Source organism: Pelophylax lessonae, assembly GCF_965119305.1.
Source record: "Pelophylax lessonae genome assembly, chromosome: 1".
Taxonomy (NCBI): Eukaryota; Metazoa; Chordata; class Amphibia; order Anura; family Ranidae; genus Pelophylax; species Pelophylax lessonae.
In genome coordinates this window covers 718,570,677-718,593,244 of record NC_138768.1, presented here as the reverse complement: position 1 = coordinate 718,593,244, position 22,568 = coordinate 718,570,677, and the positions used below count along the sequence as shown (strand labels likewise).

The following is a 22,568-nucleotide window of genomic DNA, read 5'->3' as shown; positions in this document are numbered from 1 at the left end:
TATGACTCTCTTAAAGTCTTCATACATCACTGACCTAAAATACACTATATTACCAAAAGTTTTGGGATGCCTGCCTTCACATGCATATGAACTTTATTGGCATTCCAGTCTTAGTCTGTAGGGTTTAATATTGAGTTGAGCCACCCTTTGTAGATATAACAGCTTTAACTCTTCTGGGAAGGCTGTCCACAAGGTTTAGGAGTGTGTCTATGGGAATGTTTGACCATTCTTCCAGAAGCGGATATGTAAGGTCAGGCACTGATGCCGAACAAAAAGGCCTGGCTCGCAGTCTCGACTAAGGGGCCAAGCCCAACCTCTGAAAAACAACCCCACACCATAATCCCCCCTCCACCAAATGATTTGGACCAGTGCACAAAGCAAGGTCCATTAAGACATTAATGAGCGAGTTTGGGGTGGAGGAACTTGACTGTCCTTACGTCAATCTGATAGAACACCTTTGATGTGAATTAGAGCGGAGACTGCGAGCCAGGCCTTCTTGTCCAACATCAGTGCCTTACCTCACAAATGCACTTCTGGAAAATTAGTCAAACGTCTGGAAAAATGGTCATAGCCTTCCCAGAAGAGTTGAAGCTGTTTTAGCTGCAAAGAGTGGGCCAACTCAATATTGAACCCTACGGACTAAAATTGGGATGCCATTAAAGTTCATGTGCGTGTAAAGGCAGGCGTCCCAATATTTTTGTTACTATAGTGTAAGTATGCAGGTGAGTCAGAATAAATTTTGGTGGTAATTTTTTTGGTCGAGAAGAAGATTGGCATGGATGGCAGTCATATCATATTGCATTTTCAGAAGAAGAGCTCAGCAGTGGCAGCTTCCATGTTTCTCTAATGATCTAATGAGGAGTTTCCTTTAAAAAAATATCAGTAGTAAGTTTGGAAGAGTGAATGAACGAGAGTCTAGGTCTATATAAATGATTTTTATTTATGAGATCTTATAAAGATCTTTAAAAAAATAAGATATTTATTGATAAAAGTAAAAAACCATATCCAACACGTTTTAGCAGCCTCTTAACTAAAAAAATATTCAGATCTAATTACCTAACAAACCTGATGCAGAGCTCCACCAACATATAATTTCACTATTTTCCCTGCTGATTAAGGTCCTATTTTTCATTTTTCAGGTCCTACCAGTTGACTGGCAGAGGATGTTTGGCCGTAATCGTTCCCCACCTGGATCCTCTGTACCCCGTCTGCCTGTTATAGAGCATCCATTGTCCCGCCTAGGAGACCCAGAAACCCTATCTCTCAGAGGGTTTTCCAGACCAGGGGATGAACAGCATGAAGAAGAGGAAGAACTATACCCTAGAAGGAACTTGCATACAGCCTCTTCCTCCTACAGTGACAGGAGCCTGACTTCACTGAAGCATCATGTGCCACCAGGTGTGCAGGTCACTCTCTCCTCTGAGCCAAAGAAGACCAGACTACCTATATTCGGTAAGTTTTAAAATACATAATATATATTCTGCAGATTCCAGAATATTACCTAAATGCTTCAGAAACTGTTGTGGTATAGCTGTGGTGAGAGAACATCACTGGCTGCTTTTATTTGCCTTCCCTGATTCGCCCACCCCCTCATTAATATGCTATTTTGTAAGGCTGGGTTTACACTGAATTTGGGAGCGGCTAGCAGCAGGAGGTCCGGTGTGTCCAGTTCACCGTTTCAGGTCCGAATTCGGTCTGATTTTTTGGCTGAATTCGGACCTGAAACGGACCAGAAGACACACACGAGTTTCCTGCAAACTGCTCCGCAGCTGTCCCGGAGCTGTGTGAACCGGCTCCATGGAGAGCTGGTCACAGACTCCTGACATGCAAATTTGGAATGCGAAGAAAACCACATCCAATTTGCACCAGTGTGAACCCAGCCTTAAATTAAAACCTACCCATTTCTTTTACTACCTTATTTTAGAGCCACTGATGTCATTACTGGGTGTCAGTGCTTCAATATGCAATGCAGACTGGTGTAATGGCCTGGCAGAATACATAGCTCCCTCTAAGCATCACAGCATTCAGCCCCAGTACTTCCCTCAAATGCCCTCAGCCCTGATACAAGTAGTGGGCTGGCTTTTGGGAGGCGTTATACAAATAACAAAATGCCTTGATGGTTGTGTGTCACTTTGTAGGAGTGTAAAGCCCCATACACAGCCCGTGTGTATGGTCGGGAGCCTGTTCCGACAGAAGCCGGCTGAACGTCTAGCTTCTGTCAATGGAGCATGACCAAAAAACATCTGCCACTTGGCATCCGATCAGCGCTCTCAGCCAATGGCAGCAGTCCTTCTGTCAGAACACAATAGCTCAGTGGGTATATCGCTGTTCTGATATAAGATAGTTAGTAAAGCAAGCTCCTCAGGTTTTTTTTGCTGGGTTGAATGAAAACAAAAAAAAATATAGTGTGTACCTAGCTTAACTGATTAGAACCCAGCCAATGTACATAAACGGCCGAGTGGGAGCTTTGCCGTTCTAAATGGATGTACCCGTATGTCTCTCAGAATGGGAGGGATCCTGTGATGGATGTTATCTTCGGACACAACATATCAAAGATCCGGACATGGGTGCTGTGATTGGCCCTCCCGATCACATGATGGCTGTGTCCAATCACAGTCTTCACACCGTGTAAACAGAGACACGTGTCACTGTGTTTGCAATCCCCACTGAGCTCAGTGAGAGCTCAGTGCAGGGGTGTAGTGGGGGATGCTGCAGCCTTTGTGACAGCTCTGTGTAAGTGATTATTTTAGTGTTCAGTTACACAGAGATCATGCATACTGCAGCCATCTTCACACAGTAGACCAAGCACCATCTGTCCCTGTCCCTGTCCAAGTGTCCTATGAACATCTGTACCAGTGTCCCATGAACATCTGTACCAGTGTACCAGTGCACAAAACATCTGCTACAGTGTACCAGTGTCCCATTAACATCTGTAACAGTGCACACAAACATCTGCAATACTGTTCCATTGCAATATCAGCATCTGTCAGTGTCTGCCGGTGGACAATCAGCATCTGTCAGTGTACAAGTGCACAAAAATATCTGTCGGTGTAGCAGTGTTCCACCAATAAATAAATAAAACAAATAAAGCAGCCCGTCCCCTGTGCTCGCATATGGGACATGTTAGTCCTGTACGCATACCTGTTTAACTCTAAACTTGTAAACCGATAAAGACTTATAAAGCGTCACGTATGGAGATTTTTAAATACCAAAGTTTGGCGCCATTTCACAAGCGTGCGAGATTATAAAGCATGACATGTTTGGTAGCTATTTACACAGGACAAAATTGTATTTTGTGAGAGCATCAACTGCAAAACACAAAGTGCGAGGTAGATCTGACAGATCTTCCTCAGACTCTCCTTGAGAAGGAACTGTCTTGGCCACTCGCTTTATGCGGTCTTTCAAAGACTGACACACTCCAATGGCAGCTACTGCTGGCTGTACTGCAGAACCTGCAACCGCAAAGGAGGCTTTCAATAAAGATTCCAACTTTATAGCCGCTGGATCTTTAAAAACCTGGGCATTATATACAGCACAGGTTAAACTCTTGTTAACCGAAGAAATGGCTGCATCCACAGTGGGAATTTTCTATCTCTTAGAAAACTTATTCTCCATAGGATACAACAACCTTTTAGGAGGAACAAACATCCTATCTGGATGATCCCAGTCATTATACACTTCTTTTTCCAAGAGTGGATTTATGGGAAATGACTCTGAGGAGGGCACAATGAGCCTAGGGAGGAAAAACAGGTTTCAGTTGTCTCTAAGGGCAGAAGTTTAAACTCAGCCCAGACAATTTCAGCAAGAGACTGTGGGATTGAGAGGCTGATTGAGATTCATCTGACTGACTCCCCGGAAGTGGAAATTTCAGCTTGACCTTCCATAGCAGGAGTCGGGAACCTTTTTGGCTGAGAGAGCCATGAACACCACATATTTTCAAATGTAATTCCGTGAGAGCCATACACTATATTTCAGGGGGAACCTTTATTTAATATTCATATTCATGGGCCGCAGCTATACAGTGAGTAGATGGAGCCATGTGAAAGTGCCTGGAGTCTGGTCGGGAAGAGAGCAGAGCAGGCAGGTATGCAATGAGGCCGGAGTGGTGAAGCACCTGCAGGCCTGCGAGTGATGAAGGTGAGTATAGGCCCTGAAAAAATGGTGGCTGGTCGCTGAAGGCCTCAGAAGTGGATGTGAGAGGCAGCTCCCGCGGGTCCCCGGGTATCAGAGGGGAAGGAGATCGTGTCTGTCGGGGCACAGGGAGCGGATGGCAGGTCTCCTTACCGGGCGGTCATTGCCAAGGCCCTCAAATGCACAGCACACAAGCTGGCCGCGGTACCACGAGTAGGCTGCGGGGTCTGTATCGTGGCAATCCGGTCACCCAGAGACGAACTAAGGATAGCGGTGGGTAGCCCACAAAGTGTACCATCGAAGGGTGCAGAAATCTCCTTGGTACTGGGCACAGCTACGCGGATGGCACTGGATTGAGTGGTAGACGCGGAGGAGGTCTGGGACTACACGTCTGGACACACCCCCCTTTATTAAAGATTTGTCTGCGAGCCAGATGCAGCCATCAAAAGAACCACATCTGGCTCGCAAGCCATAGGTTCCCTATCCCTGTTCTATATGGTCACCCTCAGCTATATCTTCAACATCCTCTGCCCAATCCTGAACTGATTCAGGGGGCGGTTTAGGAGAGGGATCTAACCTGCTTCTTTCCTCCATGTGGTGCTGCAATAAGGTCAGCAATCCTGCCCTCTAGGCTGGCTAATGCCGATGCCAAATCGTCCCTGGTAACATAGGCTGTGGCAGAAGTACATGGAGTAGCTACTATGCCTGACAACTGTAATGGCTCAGGTTGGCTAATTGCCTCTGGCTTATCAGGAAGAGTAGACACAGTGGAAGCACGACTAGGACCCTCCGGGCCTGACGGTGGCATCATAGTGCCCTTTCCAACTGTGCTCTCTCCAGCCCTTTTTCAAGCAGACATTGCTTTAAAGCTATACAAACTTGAGGTACTACCTTTAAAGTGTACTCAAGTACTCAAGGTTTGTGCCAAGCTTATACAGCCTAATGCACACAACACTGATTACCTAAGATACAGAACCTATTAGTGCCAGTAACATACACCCACAGTGACTCACCCAACCCAGCTGCTGCTGTGTTGGAAACAGTTCCTTGCAGAACGTGCCCTTTTATGCATGAAATGGTGCGTGGCGTCCACGTGTACGCCAAATCATGTTAGAACACGCCCACTAAGCGACGTACGCCTGTACTTAAATGTGAAGATTCCCGCGAGTGTGCGCGGATAGGCTTACGTTATAGACACACGATCCAGCACAGGCGAACATGCCGTCGCTTATGCGCCAGGGCGAACACACCAAACAAATGGGGGAGAGAGCAGTTTAGGCTGAATCTTGTTTGTCACAGCTAAAACCTTTCGGCCTCTTACAAACGATACTCCTGTTTGAGCATCTCCTTTTTCAGCCGTAAATTTCAGGCGTATTTGTCTTATTGAAATGCGCACATTTTCACGCATTCGCGTGCATTTTTGTGCATATGCGTTTGCGATAATTCGCGTCTTTTTGCACAAATGTATTCTCGCGTTCTTGTAAAATATGCAAATGAGCATTTTTTATGAGATCAACAGTATGTTCGCGTGTGTTCATTTGTGCGCATTAGGAGTAAATTACTGTCCAAAAATGCAGACTTTTCTATTTTGTTCTTACTGAAGAATGCACGGCACTTATTTACGCGTCTGTGTGCATAGGCACATTACAATGAATGGGCTGTATTTTAGCTCCGAAAAAAAAAAAGCAGTACTGAGCATTTTTAAGCTGCAGTGTGCAAGAGGCCTTCAGGTGATCAGCTCAGGGTAAGAATCAGTGTAACAATATGGTTTAAACATACTTTAAACATACTTTTCATAAAACTGCTACAATGTAATTACAAGCAGAAATACACTTGGCACAAGTCTCTAATCTTATTAAAGGAAATACTTTAGTGCATAAAATATTTACAATTTTACAATTTCTAACCTTTTAGAGCCCATTCACACTAGCGCGACTTGTGAGGCAACTTGTGTTGCCCCAGGTAGCTTGACATAACAAAAGCAATGTTAATCAATCAGTGCCGTCTTAATTGGCACTACTGAAGTTGCTCCGACTTCAGAAAAGGGTCCTGTACTACTTTGAGGCGACCTGTGATCCGACTGTCCCATATACTTCAATGGGAGTTGCCTCCTTATCTTAATTGACACGACTTGTTATCAGACTTTCCAGGAAGAAGAAAGAGATTAGCCAGGCATTCCCCACAGACAAAGTCGCCTGTCTCTTCAAAGTAGTGCACAAGTCTCTTCCAAGTCTCTTCCAAGTCTCTTCCAAGTCTCTAAACAAGTCTCTTCAAGTCACGGGGCGACTTTCTGGTAGTGGTAGTGTGAACCAGCTCTTAAGGTTTTTGTTTGCTGTGTAAATATTTAAAATGGACTCACCAGTCCCGCATGAAACTGCTATAAGCAAGAATCCAATCTTCACCCTTCACGGTGAGCACTGTCTTAGAGACCTTCAAGGACTGGGTCCCATATTTAAGAGGGGCCAGGGCCTTGGACCTGTAGAGCAACCTGCAGGGAGTGCCTTTGGGGTTTTGTATTCTAAGGGTCCGGATCCCAGGGTCGAGCGGCTAAAAAGGACAGCGTTACATGCAAAACCTCATATCTGCTTCCCGAGGCACGGGTACCATCTTTTTAGTCCATTGACTGTTTTAGATGGATCTGATAGCTAACCCCTTAGATCCAGTGATCTTAGTTTGGGGTATGATTGCATAATCTTCTTTCTTCTTCTTTGAAACATAACAAACATGTGGAGCACCTCTCCACAGCGACCTTCACCTTTTAGACACTGGTGAAAAAAACTGAGGCACATCCTGTGTGCGAGGGGTTATATAGGGGGTCATCAATTCTGATTGGTTGCCAATGTCCTTCACCTATAGGTGGCTATATAACCCATATGTTATGATGTATGGCTCTGTGTCCCATGATGTATGAAAAGAAAGTAGTGCAGGAACCTTTTTCTAAGTCAGAGCAACTCAAGTTGCATCGATTAGAACGGTTCCATTGCACAGAATGGGGTCCAACTGAGGTCCGACTTCAAGTGCTCCAAACGCGGAGCAATCGTAGCATCGGTGTGAACCAGGCCTGATTGAAAATGGAGCCACAGTTTATGGTAAGATGGAGGAGGACAAGTATATCTGAATTGCAAATCATATACTGTATATTATATTAATCATGTTGTTATAATCTTTTTGGAAGCCAATCAAGTGAACTGCTTCTAATTATTGCTGACTTTGCAGTCTAGCACCGAGCAGTCAACAGTAGTGAACTATATGAGAATAGCCTGGAATAAGGATGACATTTCACTAGGTCAAGGGTCATGATGTTCGTGTACTGGGTTTCACTACAAACAGTATGTAAGCACTAAACACTGTCTGTTTCATCTGTAAAACTATTATTTTGGGAACCAAAAGTGCAGGATAGACACTTTGGTAATAGCATGGCATTTTTACGTGTAGTGAATGGCCACCATGATACATAAAGAATTATTGTTAGACGGTACTCGTTTGAAAATGATCTTTTAGAACTTTGAGACAATTCTGTGACCATTTTTAATTTTTTTTTTTTTTTATTGAATTTTAATATAGAAAACTTGAGCGGTCATCCAGACAACAACCAATCAAATCGTATAGTTCATTTCCCTGTGTAGGTTAGAAAATGAAAGCTAACTTCTGGTTTGTTGGTCTATATTACTTTTTTCATTACAAAGCACCACAGTGAATTTAAAAGAAAAAGTCAAATATTGGTAATAACATATAATAATACAAATATCACCATTTAAAGCTGTAATAAACCCAAAAGCAAACATTTATTATATTGCAGCTTTCAAATTCTTAAGTGTGATGACTGCATTAGTTTTCATTCTTCTGTTTTCACCTGGAGATCCAGCCAGTAATTCTGTTGTTTTTTAATCAGAAAAGCTATTTTGCAGTTACAGGGATGAGACAGAGAAATGTAACACTGGAAGGGGTGCTTAATATAATCAGCTTTTATTTACTTGTGTTAAACCTTTATCCAAAAATAAAAATAAAACTTTGCTGTAACTGATTATAAATACAGGAGTTTGACTACAATTTGTTACTGTGTTTAAATATGGTGGTAGTTCCAACAACCCCCCCCCCCCCCCCCCAACTGTCAATGCTGTTGTCCAAATCTGCCCCCTGTGCTCATTCATCCAGAATTAAGCCTGTATAATACAGGAGGTGTGTTACTGGCCAGATCACTGAGTGAAAACAGAGGGGAAAAGCCTAAAAAAAGAAAACTAATGCAGCCAATAGATCTACTGACTGGTAATCTGCAATATGTTAAATTTTTGGTTTGGGGTTTAATACTACTTTAAGTATTAGCTTCAGCTGCCTTTAAGTAGCATCTTCAGGTTCAGCAATCTCCAGCCTACTTGTACAGTATATCTTGCATATCTCTGGACTATAAACATTTTTTTTTCACTCTGAATTTTAGGTCAGGGACTAGGAGCTGTTTTAAAAATGAATGTAAATCTATGGAATCTATGGAATATTTGTTGCAGCATCTTAAAGTGGAGCGCCACGCAAAAGGGGAAGCTCTGCTTGTGTGCCTTTGTTTGTTGGCTGTTACCTGGTTTTGATAGGTACCCGCTCCCACTTCCGGCTGATCTCGCCGAGGCTGGAAGTTTGGCCCCCCTACTCCTTCCCCCACTGCCGGGTCATTCACAAAGCGCAGCCTTAGCGAAGATGGCGGCAGCAGCACCCGAGAGCTGATCGACAAATTGGTTATGGTGAAGATGTCCTAATATTTTAAGTCAGCAGCTACAGTATTTGAAGGAGCCTGGAGGTCCACTTTAAAGAATATGTTACTCCAACATTTCATATTTCTGATATGTGTCATGTTTCAAACTGACCACTCTAGACATGAGATCCATCGCAGCGTGGTCATTCACTGTAAAAATCAGTGTACTACTGTTTCTCCACCCCCACCCCTCTAAGAAGAATAGGGTGTCCCAGGCGGCTTGCAGAGAGGTCCGGTGTGCCAAGGACCAGCAGAGTAGAGGGGGTCCAGTTTCAGGAAAGCATTCCAAGTTCGTGAGTACTGTAAACTGCCCCTGGGGGTCTGCCTAGCAAGAGGGGGCCGCTCCGGTGAAGGTCCAAGGGATCCAGGAGCTAGCGGTAAAGGGGTGCCTAGTGAGAGGACCCTGAAGTGTTAGAGGGGGTGCCTAGTGAGAGGACCCTGAAGTGTCAGAGGGGGTGCCTAGTGAGAGGACCCTGAAGTGTCAGAGGGGGTGCCTAGGGAGAGGACACTGAAGTGTCAGAGGGGGTGCCTAGGGAGAGGACACTGAAGTGTCAGAGGGGGTGCCTAGTGCAGAGTACCCTAAAGTGTTTGAGGGAGTACCTAGTGAGAGGACGCTGAAGTGTCAGAGGGGGTGCCTAGTGAGAGGACCCTGAAGTGTCAGAGGGGGTGCCTAGGGAGAGGACACTGAAGTGTCAGAGGGGGTGCCTAGGGAGAGGACACTGAAGTGTCAGAGGGGGTGCCTAGTGCAGAGTACCCTAAAGTGTTTGAGGGAGTACCTAGTGAGAGGACGCTGAAGTGTCAGAGGGGGTGCCTAGTGAGAGGACCCTGAAGTGTCAAAGGGGGCACCAGCGGTTGGGCCCTGAAGAGTTAATGTGTACAGTGTGCAGTGTGCAGTGTGCAGTGTACAGAGTTGAGAGTTGCAGCAGCACAAGCAGTTACAAGGAGCTACCTCAGTCAGTGAAGGGCTGGAGGGAGTTGTTCACAGGACTTTTGAGCTAAACAAAGTGTCAAGAGTCAAGTCTTACTACAGTCCAGAATCTTTTGAGTTAACCAGGGTGTTAAAAGCCAAGTTCTACCACAGTTCAGCAAGACAGCAGTTTTCAAGCACCAGTAAGCGTTGGTCGGCATCCAGCTGGCGTCAAGACAGTGCTAACAGGCATTTTTCTACAGAGTGTCCCAGTTGTACCTAATTGAGCCAGAGGAGTATCCCACTCATTCCCTTCTCTCATCCCCATTATCAAATAAACAAAACAAACCAAAGATGCCGGATTGGTCATTGTCTCTAATTTCACACTTGGGTATTCAGCTTAAATGGGCAGAAGGTGTCACCGGTAACAATGGCAGACCCACCTCAGGCCCAATGCCTAGAAAACCTGCTACAATTTCTATTGTAAACTAAATGGGTACCTAGGTATAGTAAGGGGTCACATATACTTTAAAAACTTACACTAAGCAATGGCAGATATGGACAGAATTAACTATTGTACAGGGCAGGAGTGTGTAGCTGATGCTACAGCATAAGGGTGACACAAAATAGAATGAAGGTTGGTCTGTTCAGGCCCAGCCATCATATTTTATTATTATATAGCTCAGTTGTAGTATAAAGCTGAAGTTTAGGTATGCCAATTTTTACATAGTTACATTGCTCTAGCTTGGACCATTAGGTAGATTGCATCTGGTTGCAGGGCAGTTGCGATGCTGCCACATTCTTTTGAATTGGTCTCGTTCAGCATCAGTACTGCCCACGAAGCACGAAGAGGGGGATAATTTTTTCCAAGGCATGTGAACACTGTGGCCTGCTTCCCTTGCAGTTGGGGGGGGGGGGGGGGGGGGGAGTGCTAGAAACATGGTTGGACAGCATGTTTTCCAACCCTCCAACCGCAAGTCTAAACAAGCCATAAGGGTGGAGTTGCTGCAATTAATTACTCCTTACTCTTCCTTAGGTACTATGTTTGTAAGCTTCTGCTTGAGTTATTGGTTTCTATAAACATCAGGCTTTTTAGCGGAATACAAAGCAGAATGTGAAATGGAGCCTAAAACTTTACTTGCTGGCTCATAGGAAGAATACAATATATTTTTTTAAATATTCTTTTAGTCCTAAGATATACACTGTATATGTATATATATAAAAAAAGTGCCAAAAACAGGGGTATGTTCCAGGTTTTGTAGCAGGTAAGATTGTATAACAGCCAGGCAGCTCCTGTCTAGCAATGTTGATTGTTGTCCATGACTCCCTCTAGTGGATACATAGATAATGTTTGCATAATGCTAATGTCAATATATCAAGAAGCATGCTCTATGAATAAAACAAGGTATTGTAAAAGAAAAAAAGGGGAGTTTTGTTGTTGGCTGATTTAATCAGTTTGTATTGTAGAAAAATAAGCAAAATTACCAAGGCAACCAGCTTATAAAAACAACCATTTGCCTTGTGTTTTGGGGACATAAGTCAAGTATGGTAATGCAAAACGTGGGCGAATTGAAGTAGCAGCAGCAGCGTAGATGTGACCTGAGTAATCTGAATCCATTAATGTAGGAATATTTTACCCGTCTTAACTGCCATGCAAAATAAGTGTAGGCACTGTTTAATCTCTTTAATCAGGGAGGGGAGGGGGGGGGACAAGCGAGCAAGCTTTCCTTACCTCCCAGGCTGCATGCTTGGATAAGGGTCTCATATGAATTTAGGGGGGGATCCCACGCCACTTTTTTTTTTTTAGTTCTGGTGTGGTATAGACTGGGGGGGCCATGCTGTTTTTTTCTTTATTTTTTTTCAATAGCCGAGTCAATTTAAATGTGATTTGACTTGATATTTTTTCTTCAGAAATGTAAATTTTTGCTGCAGCATGTTCTATGCATGCTACAGATGGCCACTTTACAGGCAGACTAAGGAGACCCCCCCCCCCCCTGGCCCTATGTTTAAAGGAATTTTTCATTTTTATTGTTGCACTTTAGCCACTTGACAACAGCCCACCACAGATTTACTGCGGCAGTCAGCCGCTCCTGGGCAAACCAATATAGTACTACGTCTCATGCTCAGGAGACTCTAGGGGGCGAGTGTGCGCCGCCGCCGGTGCTCTCCTGTCCCCGCTCGTCAGGTGGGCCGCCGGCCACTCGCAATCTCCCCCCGCTGACAGAGAAGGACAGACGGCTGATGTAAACACAGCCGTCTGTCCTTCTACCTGAAGTGATCACAGAGGCTATGTGATACTGCTATATAGGATCACATGTCTCTGTGATTATCTCATAAGCCACGCCCCTCTACAGTTAGAATCACTCCCCTAGGCTTACATTTAACCCCTTGATCAATAATAGTATTAACCCCTTCCCTGCCAATGGCATTATTACAGTAACAGTGCATATTTATAGCACTGATTACTGTAGTAATGTCACTGGTCCCCTCAAAAGTGTAAAAAAATGTCAGTAAGGGGTCCGATCTGTCCGCCGCAATGTCGCAGTCCCGCAAAAAATCGCAGATCGCCGCCATTACTAGTAAAAAAATAAAACAATAAAAATTACATAAATCTTTCCTGTAGTTAATAGACGCAATAACTTTTGCGCAAACCAATCAAAATATGCTTATTGCGTTTTTTTTAAAAAAAAATATGCAGCAGAAAACAAATTGGCCTAAAATGTTAATTTAAGTTGATTTTTACATTTTTTTTTTGGTAATGTTATATAGCAGAATGTGAAAAATATTGTTTTTTTTTTTCAAAATTGACGCTCTTTTTTTGTCTATAGCGCAAAAAATAAATATGGCACAGGTGATCAAATACCACCAAAAGAAAGCTCTATTGGTGGGGAAAAAAGGACATTTTTTTGGGGTACAGCATCATACGAACACGCAATTGTCCGTTAAAGTAACGCAGTGCCGAATCGCAAAATAGGGCCTGGTCATTAAGCAGCCAAATCCTCCGGGGCTAAAGTGGTTAAGCATCATTAAAATCACTGCTCCTGAAAAAAACTATTGTTTTAAAAAACATTGTTTTGCATTGATACATGTCCCCCAGGGCATAGTACCTGGACCTTCATGCCCCTTTTATGGCCAATTACTTGCAAATAAGCTTTCAAAATGATGATTAATGATTTTTCCTGTTCAGATCCCATAGACTTCAATAGGGTTCACCATTCGGGTTAAAGCAGTAGAACTCCCGATCAGGGGGGTGTTTGGCTTATGTTTAGTATTGTGTTATTGTTTGAGATAGGCGCTAGACCAGAAACAGATAACCATGGGTTCCAAGGTTTCCAAGCCTCTGGAGGGCAGCCCTTATGCTAAAAAACACTATTTCCTGGAAAGGGTAAAATTAACTTGAGTTTTCAACCTCTCCATGATCGTTGGGTACCAGTATAGCCACTTTTGGGCAATCATTTTCCTGTTGATGCAGAACACACTGTATATTTAAAATGTACCCAAAAGCAATATACATGGATTTAAAAGTTATAATGTGTATAATATTTCATCAGTACCTTTGCAGTTTGGGGCACCACCACAGCAGGTGTATCAGATCAGCAGTACCACCGATACATCTAGGCCCATTATGAGTCTCTCTATAGTGCCACTGGAGCAGTGTTTGGGGGATATGATAAGTTTTGTGCAGAATAAGCATACACTGTGCAACTGAATTAAGTACTGTAGTGTAATTTAACAGTACTACCGACATGCTAGAACTGAGAGTGGGAATTTACTACCCTGTATTGCACAATCTAGACACTAATAATATGTTATATATTACACTATGCACATTTTCAGGTACCAGATAATTACATGTTACCCGCTGTAACATTATGTGCATCGTAACGTATCATTAAAAAGCTGAAGAGTATAGGGCTGTGAAAAGACATATCACCTAGCAGTGTATACTGTTTCATCTCAAATTCTACCAACGCTTTAAAATCCATATAAATAGAATCTGAAAGTTAATTTACTACTGCATGCTGTATTTTCCTTTTTTATGTGTGCTGTTTTCTTGTTTTTAAAGGTTTAGATCAATTTGTTAAAATAATATATTCAGCTGTGTTTTGTATGCAAAAATCAATTCATGAGAAATCTCAAACTGGTTGTCACTACTTCAAGTAATTCTGGCAAAGAGAAACATGGAGGCTGTCATTGCTAATCTCCGTCTGAAAATGCTACTGCCGTTCTCATACATATATGTTAACCACTTGCCGACCGCCGCCCGACTATATACGGCAGCGGTCAGCCCCTCCCAAGCAAAGTGAGGTACCGGTACGTCACTAGCCTGGGAGCGAATAGGGGGCGAGCGTGCGCCGCCGGAGGCGTGCTCCCGCCCCCCGCTCATACCCGACGAAGCCGTCGCGTGTGACCGGCGGACCCGATGTCCGCCGGTCACTCGCGATCGTCGGGCAGAGAGGGAGAAAGGCAGACGGCTAGTGTAAACAAAGCCGCTTGTCATTCTCCCCTGTGTAAAAACACAGATCACTCAGTCCTGCTATGTAGGACCGTTGATCTGTGCTATTACACCACATCCAATGACAGTTAGAAACACGCCCCTAGGGACACACTTAACCCCTCCCTCTCCAATAAAGTTAACCCCTTCCCTCCCAGTGTCATTTTTACAGTAACAGTGCATATGTATAGCACTGATTACTGTAGTAATGTCACTGGTACCCCCAAAAGTGTCAAAAATGTCAGTCAAGGGTCCGATCTGTCCGCCACAATGTCGCAGTACCGCAAAAAAATCGCAGATCGCCGTGTTAAAAAAAAAAAAACAACAAAAATGACAAAAATCTTTCCCTTAGTAAACGCAATAACTTTTGCACAAACCAATCAAAGTACGCTTATTGTGATTTTTTTTTTACCAAACATAGGTAGCAGAAAACAAATTGACCAAAAATTAAAAAAAATTTTGATTTTTACATTTTTTTGGGGGGAATTTCATATAAAAAAATGTGAAAAATATTGTTATTTTTGCAAAATTGTCGCTCTTTTTTTGTTTATAGCGCATGATCAAAAAATCGCACAGGTGATCAAATACCACCAAAAGAAAGCCCTGTTTGTGGGAAAAAAATTGTTTGGGTACAGTGTCGCACGACCGCGCAATTGTCCGTTAAAGTCACGCAGTGCCGAATCGCAAAATACCCCCTGGTCAGGAAGGGGGTAAAATCTTCTGGGGCTTAAGTGGTTAATATGCTTGCAAAATGTAATACTACTACTAATAATAATACATATATTAACAATACCTGATCAGAGAAAATTTTAAAAAAGAAATTGTTTTAAATTTAATTGGAGGAAAATTCTCTAGAATTAAAAAAAAACAAATATCAAAACATCTGAAGTGGCATTAGGTGCTCAATGCAGCTGCAACCCGATTATTAGCCTTCGAAAAAAACCTCCACATATAAGTGGTCTGCCATTTTGTTTCCATTTTGGACAGATTGGGAAGAATTTGTCTCAGGTCAAGTACTGTCAAAATTTGGCAGATTTTTATTGTTTCCTGTCCTAGTAACCACTTACCTCCAGGAGAGGAAGTGATTCGAAATCTAACCAGAAGAGGGACTCTGTCTTGTCAAAAACATTAAACTGGACGTTCTAATTTCTTGTGGGAAAAATAACTCAAATTAGTTAGTGAAATATTTCCATGAAACTTTAGAGACAATATTTGCCATATTGCAATTCATTTATTCCAGTTTTTATTTTAAATGAAGTACGGTATATATTTATAGTATTGTAAATATTACCCTGTCACACATTACTGTTCAAAACATATACTTCTGGGTACTCGTGTAGTGATAAGCCCTGGAGGGGCCTCTGAAAAAGTTTTGGGTCCCATTTACCTGTTCAAAGGCTGCCCGCCCAGTTTAAAGTCCCAGAAATACAATGACAAATTCAGGCTCAGTCTAGAGGTGTCTTTTTGCAGATCTTGAATAAATACAGGAGGAGGGTTTAGTGTTCAAAATACCCAAAGGCACTTACAAAAATCCTGGAGGACAGCTTCCTGAAAAATCTTTGTTTCAACAGTCTTAGGCTCTGTAATAGCAGCCAAAAAAAAATGCTGAAGAAAGTGGGGACACCCATTCCATCTGAGACCCTCTGTGAGAAGTCACAATCCTTTGCAGCAATTTATGGCGTCTCACCCTCAAGAAGTACTTACACACCTGGAGATCCAGCCAGAGGTCACCCACCTCTCCAGTCGAGCTTCTACAGACATGTTTTATTGAAGACAAGTCTTTTTTTAGGCCCCAGTGGTGGCTGGTGCTCCATGGGCTGGGGAGGGGGGGGGCAGCAGACAGACCACACCATACCCCCCCCCAGTCGCTGGCTCACTCAACCTGAACACGTGGAGGGTAGGCAGGCAGCAGCGGCGGCGGCTTCTCCTCAGTTTCCTCCCTCCTACTCCTCCTTGGCCAATGGTACGGCTTCTCCTTTCGGGGTGGCGGGAAACGAGTCTCAGGACCCGCTTCCTGATTGGCCAGGAGGAGGATCCGTGTGACAATAGCGAATATTCATTCGCTATTGTCACACAACTGGGTGGGCTCTGTGCCCCGAGCCCACCCTTTTTTTGAAGGCTATTAGAGCCTCTGGCTCTAATCAGGTGCTTAAAAAAAAAAAAAAAAAAACCCCATTGGAATCCATGGATCTAGCACCCTGCATGTAGATTAGGGGGCCGGATGCATGGATAGGGGGGGGGGGCAGCCCCTGCGCCCCTAATAGACAGGCCACCACTGCTAGGCCCTTAGCACATAGCATATGGTGAGGCCTAGTAGCAGTGACTCTCTGAAACGCATCACATGCAGGCCCTCTACTGCATGTCTACTGCAGGGGGGGGGGGGGCTTTTGAGAACCCAGGGAAGAGAACTCTGATCAGCTTAATAGGTTAGAGTGCACCTATATATTGCCATGCAGGATGAAGCTACAAATCCACTTAACTGCTACTAGGGTTGCCACCTCATCCCTTTAAAACTGAACACATATTAATTATACTAAAATTGGTGATCTATCCTTGAGAAAGGCCCTCTTTGGGCCGAAACGCGTAGGACTTACTAGGATCATATCCAGGATCCCTTGCTTTTTGCTCTGGATTCTATTCTGTTTATCCACACTCGGAAAATAGAAATAGCAAAAACATTGATCTACATCACCGTACTTAAGTCACAATTTTTTCCATACTTTCTCTGACTTCACATTATGGGCCTTTACCCATACACCACTATCTATTTTTATGGGCTTATCCCATTATAAATATGTATTTTGCTATTGAATAAATTGTTTTATTTTCAACATTACTTCTCGACTTACTCTTGCCCATAAAGTCCCCACCCTTGGGTTTGAGGCACCCATATCCATCTAATTTAAGTACAATCAATTCAGCATAAACCAACAGTCCTATATTTTAAACAGTGAAATCTGTCCCATCATCCAGTAGGTACTCATAGCATTGTTTGGAGTTTCAGATACTGCCACAGGAGGTGTATCAAGTTTCCCTAGGGTGGGTACATTTGCTGCTGCATAAGTCAGAGTGAAGGCCAATATTATACGACTCTGGTGTATGGTACGCTCTGTGCAAAATACAATGCATCAATGTGTGTGCGGGGGGGTCTAAGGATACTGACTGGACAGCTTGTAAATTACTATTCCCGGTATCATTGCTTTATAATCTTTGCCGTATTGCTTCTATCCTCTTACATAATACTTCTCCAGGGCAATTAGGTCTCTCTACACTGGTTAAAGGCTTGTTTATACTAGTTTTGCCCTCTAAAAAGTGATCCACGGTAGATTGCTTTTAACCACTTAACGACCGCCCACAGTATATTTACTGCGGCAGTCAGCCCCGTACAGGCAAAGTGATGCAGTACTACGTCGCTCGCCTGAGAGCCTCTAGGCGCCCCCCGCTCATTCCCTGACATGTCCGCGCGTGTGACATCGGGTCCGACGGTCACTCGCGATCTCCCGGTGCAGAGGGAGAAAGGCAGGCGGCTGATGTAAACAAAGCTGCCTGTCATTCTCCCTGATCTTACTACAGAGATCCTACGATCCTGCTATGTAGGATCGTATGTCTCTGTGGTTACATCACTAGCCACGCCCCTTTACAGTTAGAAGCACGCCCCTAGGGACACACTTAACCCCTTGATTACTAATAAAGTTAACCCCTTCCCACCCAGTGTCATTTTTACAGTAACAGTGCATATGTATAGCACTGATTACTGTAGTAATGTCACTGGTACCCCCAAAAGTGTCAAAAATGTCAGTCAAGTGTCTGATCTGTCCACCGCAATGTCGCAGTCCCGCAAAAAAAATTGCAGATCGCCGCCATTACTCGTTAAAAAAAAGAACAATAAAAATGACAAAAATCTTTCCCTTAGTTAGTAAACGCAATAACTTTTGCGCAAACCAATCAAAATATGCTTATTGTGATTTTTTTTACCAAACATATGTAGCAGAAAACAAATTGGCCTAAAATTTTAAAAAATTTTGCTTTTTACATTTTTTTTTGGTGAATTTCAAATGAAAAAATGTGAAAAATATTGTTACTTTTTCCAAATTTTCGCACTTTTTTTGTTTATAGCGCATTATCAAAAAATCGCACAGGTGATCAAATACCACCAAAAGAAAGCTCTGTTTGTGAGAAAAAAAAGGACGTCAACTTCATTTGGGTATAGCATTGCACGACCGTGCAATTGTCCGTTAAAGTCACGCAGTGCCGAATCGCAAAATAGGGCCTGGTCTTTGGGCAGCCAAATCCTCCGGGGCTTAAGTAGTTAAGGGCATTTGACAGGCGGTGATAAAGCATTATATTACCTCCTCACTTGCTTTTTTAATCCCTAAAACCCACACCGCCAAGGCACAGTTGCAGGTTGGTTGCTGTGTGACCCAATTCACTTGAACGGGTTGTGTTTGGTGGGCAATAATATCCGACTGTATCACAAAATGAAGTTCACTCAGACAGGGGCAGAGGTTGCCATCATCCCATTGCTATAGCTATACCATCCTCTATTGGGACTTTAAAAGGCACCAGAAAAAAAATAAAAATATCAACATTATATAAAATCATACATGTTTATGAGTGTTTGCTGGGTGGTACTCCCAAAACCATTCTTTCCTGTATAACAACAGAGTTTTATCTTGTTTGAATGGAGTGGGAAATCCAACACGTATTGAACTCTATATAAAGCTTCTTCATCAGAGATATTATGCCACAAAAGGAATAACAACCCATTGCTCTCCAACTTGTCACTGTCCCATCCGGTCTCCCTGGCAGTAAGTCATTCACAATGACTCTTTTTGAAAAACCTTATGGAGGACAAGATTGCCCATGGGGCATACATCACTGGGACCCTTGGAGACACGAAGCGCAGTCCTTTGAGATAGCACTACATATACTTTATATACTAGTCTTTGTTGGGAATTTGTGGTCCTTGCTTGTGAATGACTTACTGGGAAGTAACTTTTTAGAGAGCAAATCACTTTTCAGAGGGCAAAGCTAGTATAACAAGCCTTTTATCAGTGTAGAGAGATTTAATTGCCCTGTGTATTATGGGAAAGGATGGGAGCAATACAGCAAAGATTATAAAGCAACAATACTTGGGATGATATTTAACAAGCTGTCTAGTCAGTATCCTTAGCCCCCCCCCCCCTTTTCATTAGGATGATGTTTAAAAGGAATGTTAATAAACATGTATTATTTTATATAATGTTGATTTTTGGTTGCCTTTGCAAGTCCCAAATAGAGGATATTCACATGGTACCCGACAGTAGCAGCTTGGGGGTGGGGGGTGAAAGACCTTTTTTTTTTTCCCACCCATAAACTGCAAATATAAATGCATGTAAAAAGCTCTTTTTATTCATGGGATTTAATTAAATGCTCCTGTTTTTGTCTCACACGCTCCTTCTTATGAAATTTTATTTTGCACTGAAGCAGTTACAACATCTTGGAAATGCTAACGCATTTTGGCCTAAGCCTTCCTCATAGTCGCACATGTTAGTTTAGTTTTATGGTAATGTTAAAGAGTAGGTTCACACTTTGCCAGTTTCCCAGTGGCCATGGTTGCACGAGCACAGAAGTCTATTCATTTCCCTAAAAAACAGGGAAAAGGTCTCTGTACCTTTTACAAAATCGCAGGGCAACCGCATTATGATATGCATTTACCAGCACTGAAAACCATGCTGCAGTTTCCACTGCGTGGGGTGCTATTAGGAATTAATGCCCCCCCCCCCCGTGTCTCTGCTAACAAGTTTTTGATACGGGTGCAGGAAAATGTGCGATTCCATGCAGTCCCACTCTCACATATAGTGTGAACCAAGCCTAAACTCACATTTGAGGAAAAAAACATTCCCCTCTAGGTGATCTATGTACAATGTAGGGATTTTAACAAACATCGTTGCAGATTCTGAATTTTAATAATAGCTAATTCCAATCAATCAGCTGATGTACTTTCATGGTTCTGATGAGAAAAGTTGCAAGGTCTGCATCCCTTTAGTGATTAACCCTTAGGGAGTATCTCACCAAAAATTACATTTCTTTTGCAGAGGATGTCTAAAATCTGACTATCTTAGTGTAGACTTCTGGGAAAATCAATAACATAATCACACAAGTAGGAAATTACATTTCTGGGGAAATTCTGTACACTAACTGTGTACACCAACCAAATTGCCATATTGCAAGAGCGTTTCCCTTTTCTTTGGTACCTGCAGAGAAAGATCTTCGGGGGGTCTTCAGTGACTCTACTGATGTATTCCCTTTACAATATGAGTCTGTGTCTGGCCAGGCCTGATTTAGAAAAATCTAAATTTTTCATCCGTTTAGGCCAATTTGTTCCTCGGTCCCATATTGTTTAGCCATAGCAGGACATGGAGGAGGAGGGAGGGAGGGGATAGTCATTTACCACTCTGTATACGCAGAGATGTATAGTAACGAAGTAGAACTACTTAAGTACTGTACTTAAGTACCGAAATGCGGTATCTGTACTTTCCTAGAGTAGAATTTTTTTCTCCTACTTCTACTTTTACTTCACTACATTTTTTCGATGGTTTCGATACTTCTACTCAAGTATTTTTTTTTTGTGCTGCATAGTTACTCGTTACTTTTAAAAAAATTACCACTGCCAGAACAGTAGATGGCAGGTTGCATAAAGCTCAAAAAAATGTGTATAATGTCATTTGTAAATCAGCGCATACGAAAATAAAGGCTGTGTATAATAAAAGCTGCTATACCAAATCTTTCCAATAAAAAGAAAATATGAAACAAACAAATAAATGGTGCTACAGCGCTTAAAGTGCATCAAGAAACTACTAACAAACACAGGTTAATCATTTGAATAAATCATTTGAAATAATAAAAACCAATATGATGTTCATACTTTTGACTTCTTTCTTTAATAACTACATAACACAGTACTTGTACTTCTACTTTCAGTACTTGAGTAGAAATTTTTTTTCAAAACTACTGGTACTTTTTACTTTTAGTACTTAAGTAGCAAATTTTTTGAAAAAACGACTTGCAATACTTAAGTAAAAAAAATGTTGAATACTTTAGTACTTCTACTTAAGTAACTTTTTCTGCGAGCACTTCCACTTCTACTCAAGTAATTTTTTGATCGAGCACTTGTACTTTTACTCAAGTAGAAATTTCGAGTACTTTATACAAGTCTGTGTATACGCCCACATGTGTGACTCTATAGTCACATGGGCTAAGAAAAAGAAAAGAGCTTAGTGGGGAACTGAAATTGAGCATGCTCCATAGAGGACACTAGTTGGTCTACACAGTCTCAACCTGCAGTGGGGACACAGAGAAGATGGGAGGAACAGCTGAAGGCAGGTTCAACCGGGTATATTTTACTCTACACAAAACACATGCTTTAGTAGCTTTGTGAGTATGAAACTGTAATGAGAGTTAATCATAGTCTGAGTTTAAAGACACTTTAAATTACAGCATGCCTTGTGGGGCATTTGTATATGCTATGATATTTTTTTTTAATTTGCCTATTTTTACCCTTTAAGTCCTGCCTATGCATTTGGGACATACATGTATTAATACATACATAACGTGCATTTGTTATACTCTTCTCGTGATAATATACACTTCATGTGTGACCGGATAATGACATGTAAAAAGTTGAACAAAAATCAAGATCTGTGGTTGGCACTGGAGAAAGCTAAATAACATGATATCATAAGCAGTAGCAAAAAAGTAATAATAACTCATATGCGTGAAAACCAATAAATGTTTCCCTTCCATGTTCACCTGCAGGTCAGAGGGCAGACATTGCTAGTCGTGCTGAGAGCAGAGTGAGTACCGCCAGCAGTAGGTCCAGCCTTGTGTCCCGACCTGGAACCCAGCTAAGACTTGAAGTGGATGAGGTACAAATATGACTGTCTATTTACTGACATATGATAACTGTCACTTTGGTGTTAAGGAATGTGTACAGTTATGTCTGTGATTGACAAAGGTTTCTTTTTAATATTCGGTGCATAACCAAAAGTTATCTCTGCTAGGCTGTATGGCACATCGGGATGGCTGCTTCTTCCTTTATAGTCTATATTTTTCTTCTTGCAAGATAGTTCGTCTTACGCCATACTCTTAGCTTGCTGTGGATATGACAGCTGTGGTTTAGATACATGGAAGCGATGGAGCTAGCTCTACACACAAAAAGACAAAAAGAATAGGAGAAAAAAACAAAATCTAAATAATGCCATAAACTTTATTAATAAATTAATAAATATTCATCAATAATGTACAGTTGCTAC

The 22,568-nt window shown here is 42.4% G+C and overlaps 1 protein-coding gene across 1 annotated transcript in view; it reads left to right on the top strand.

Annotated features, from left to right (window-relative positions):
• Positions 1 to 22,568, top strand: part of LOC309544702 (EF-hand calcium-binding domain-containing protein 6-like) — a 164,237-nt gene that overhangs the window by 8,006 nt on the left and 133,663 nt on the right. The window contains exons 2-3 of the mRNA XM_082243634.1: positions 1,140 to 1,452; positions 22,072 to 22,181. Of these exons, the coding sequence (XP_082099760.1) occupies positions 1,164 to 1,452; positions 22,072 to 22,181 (399 nt within the window). The 5' untranslated portion in view covers positions 1,140 to 1,163. The remainder of the gene's footprint in view (positions 1 to 1,139; positions 1,453 to 22,071; positions 22,182 to 22,568) is intronic.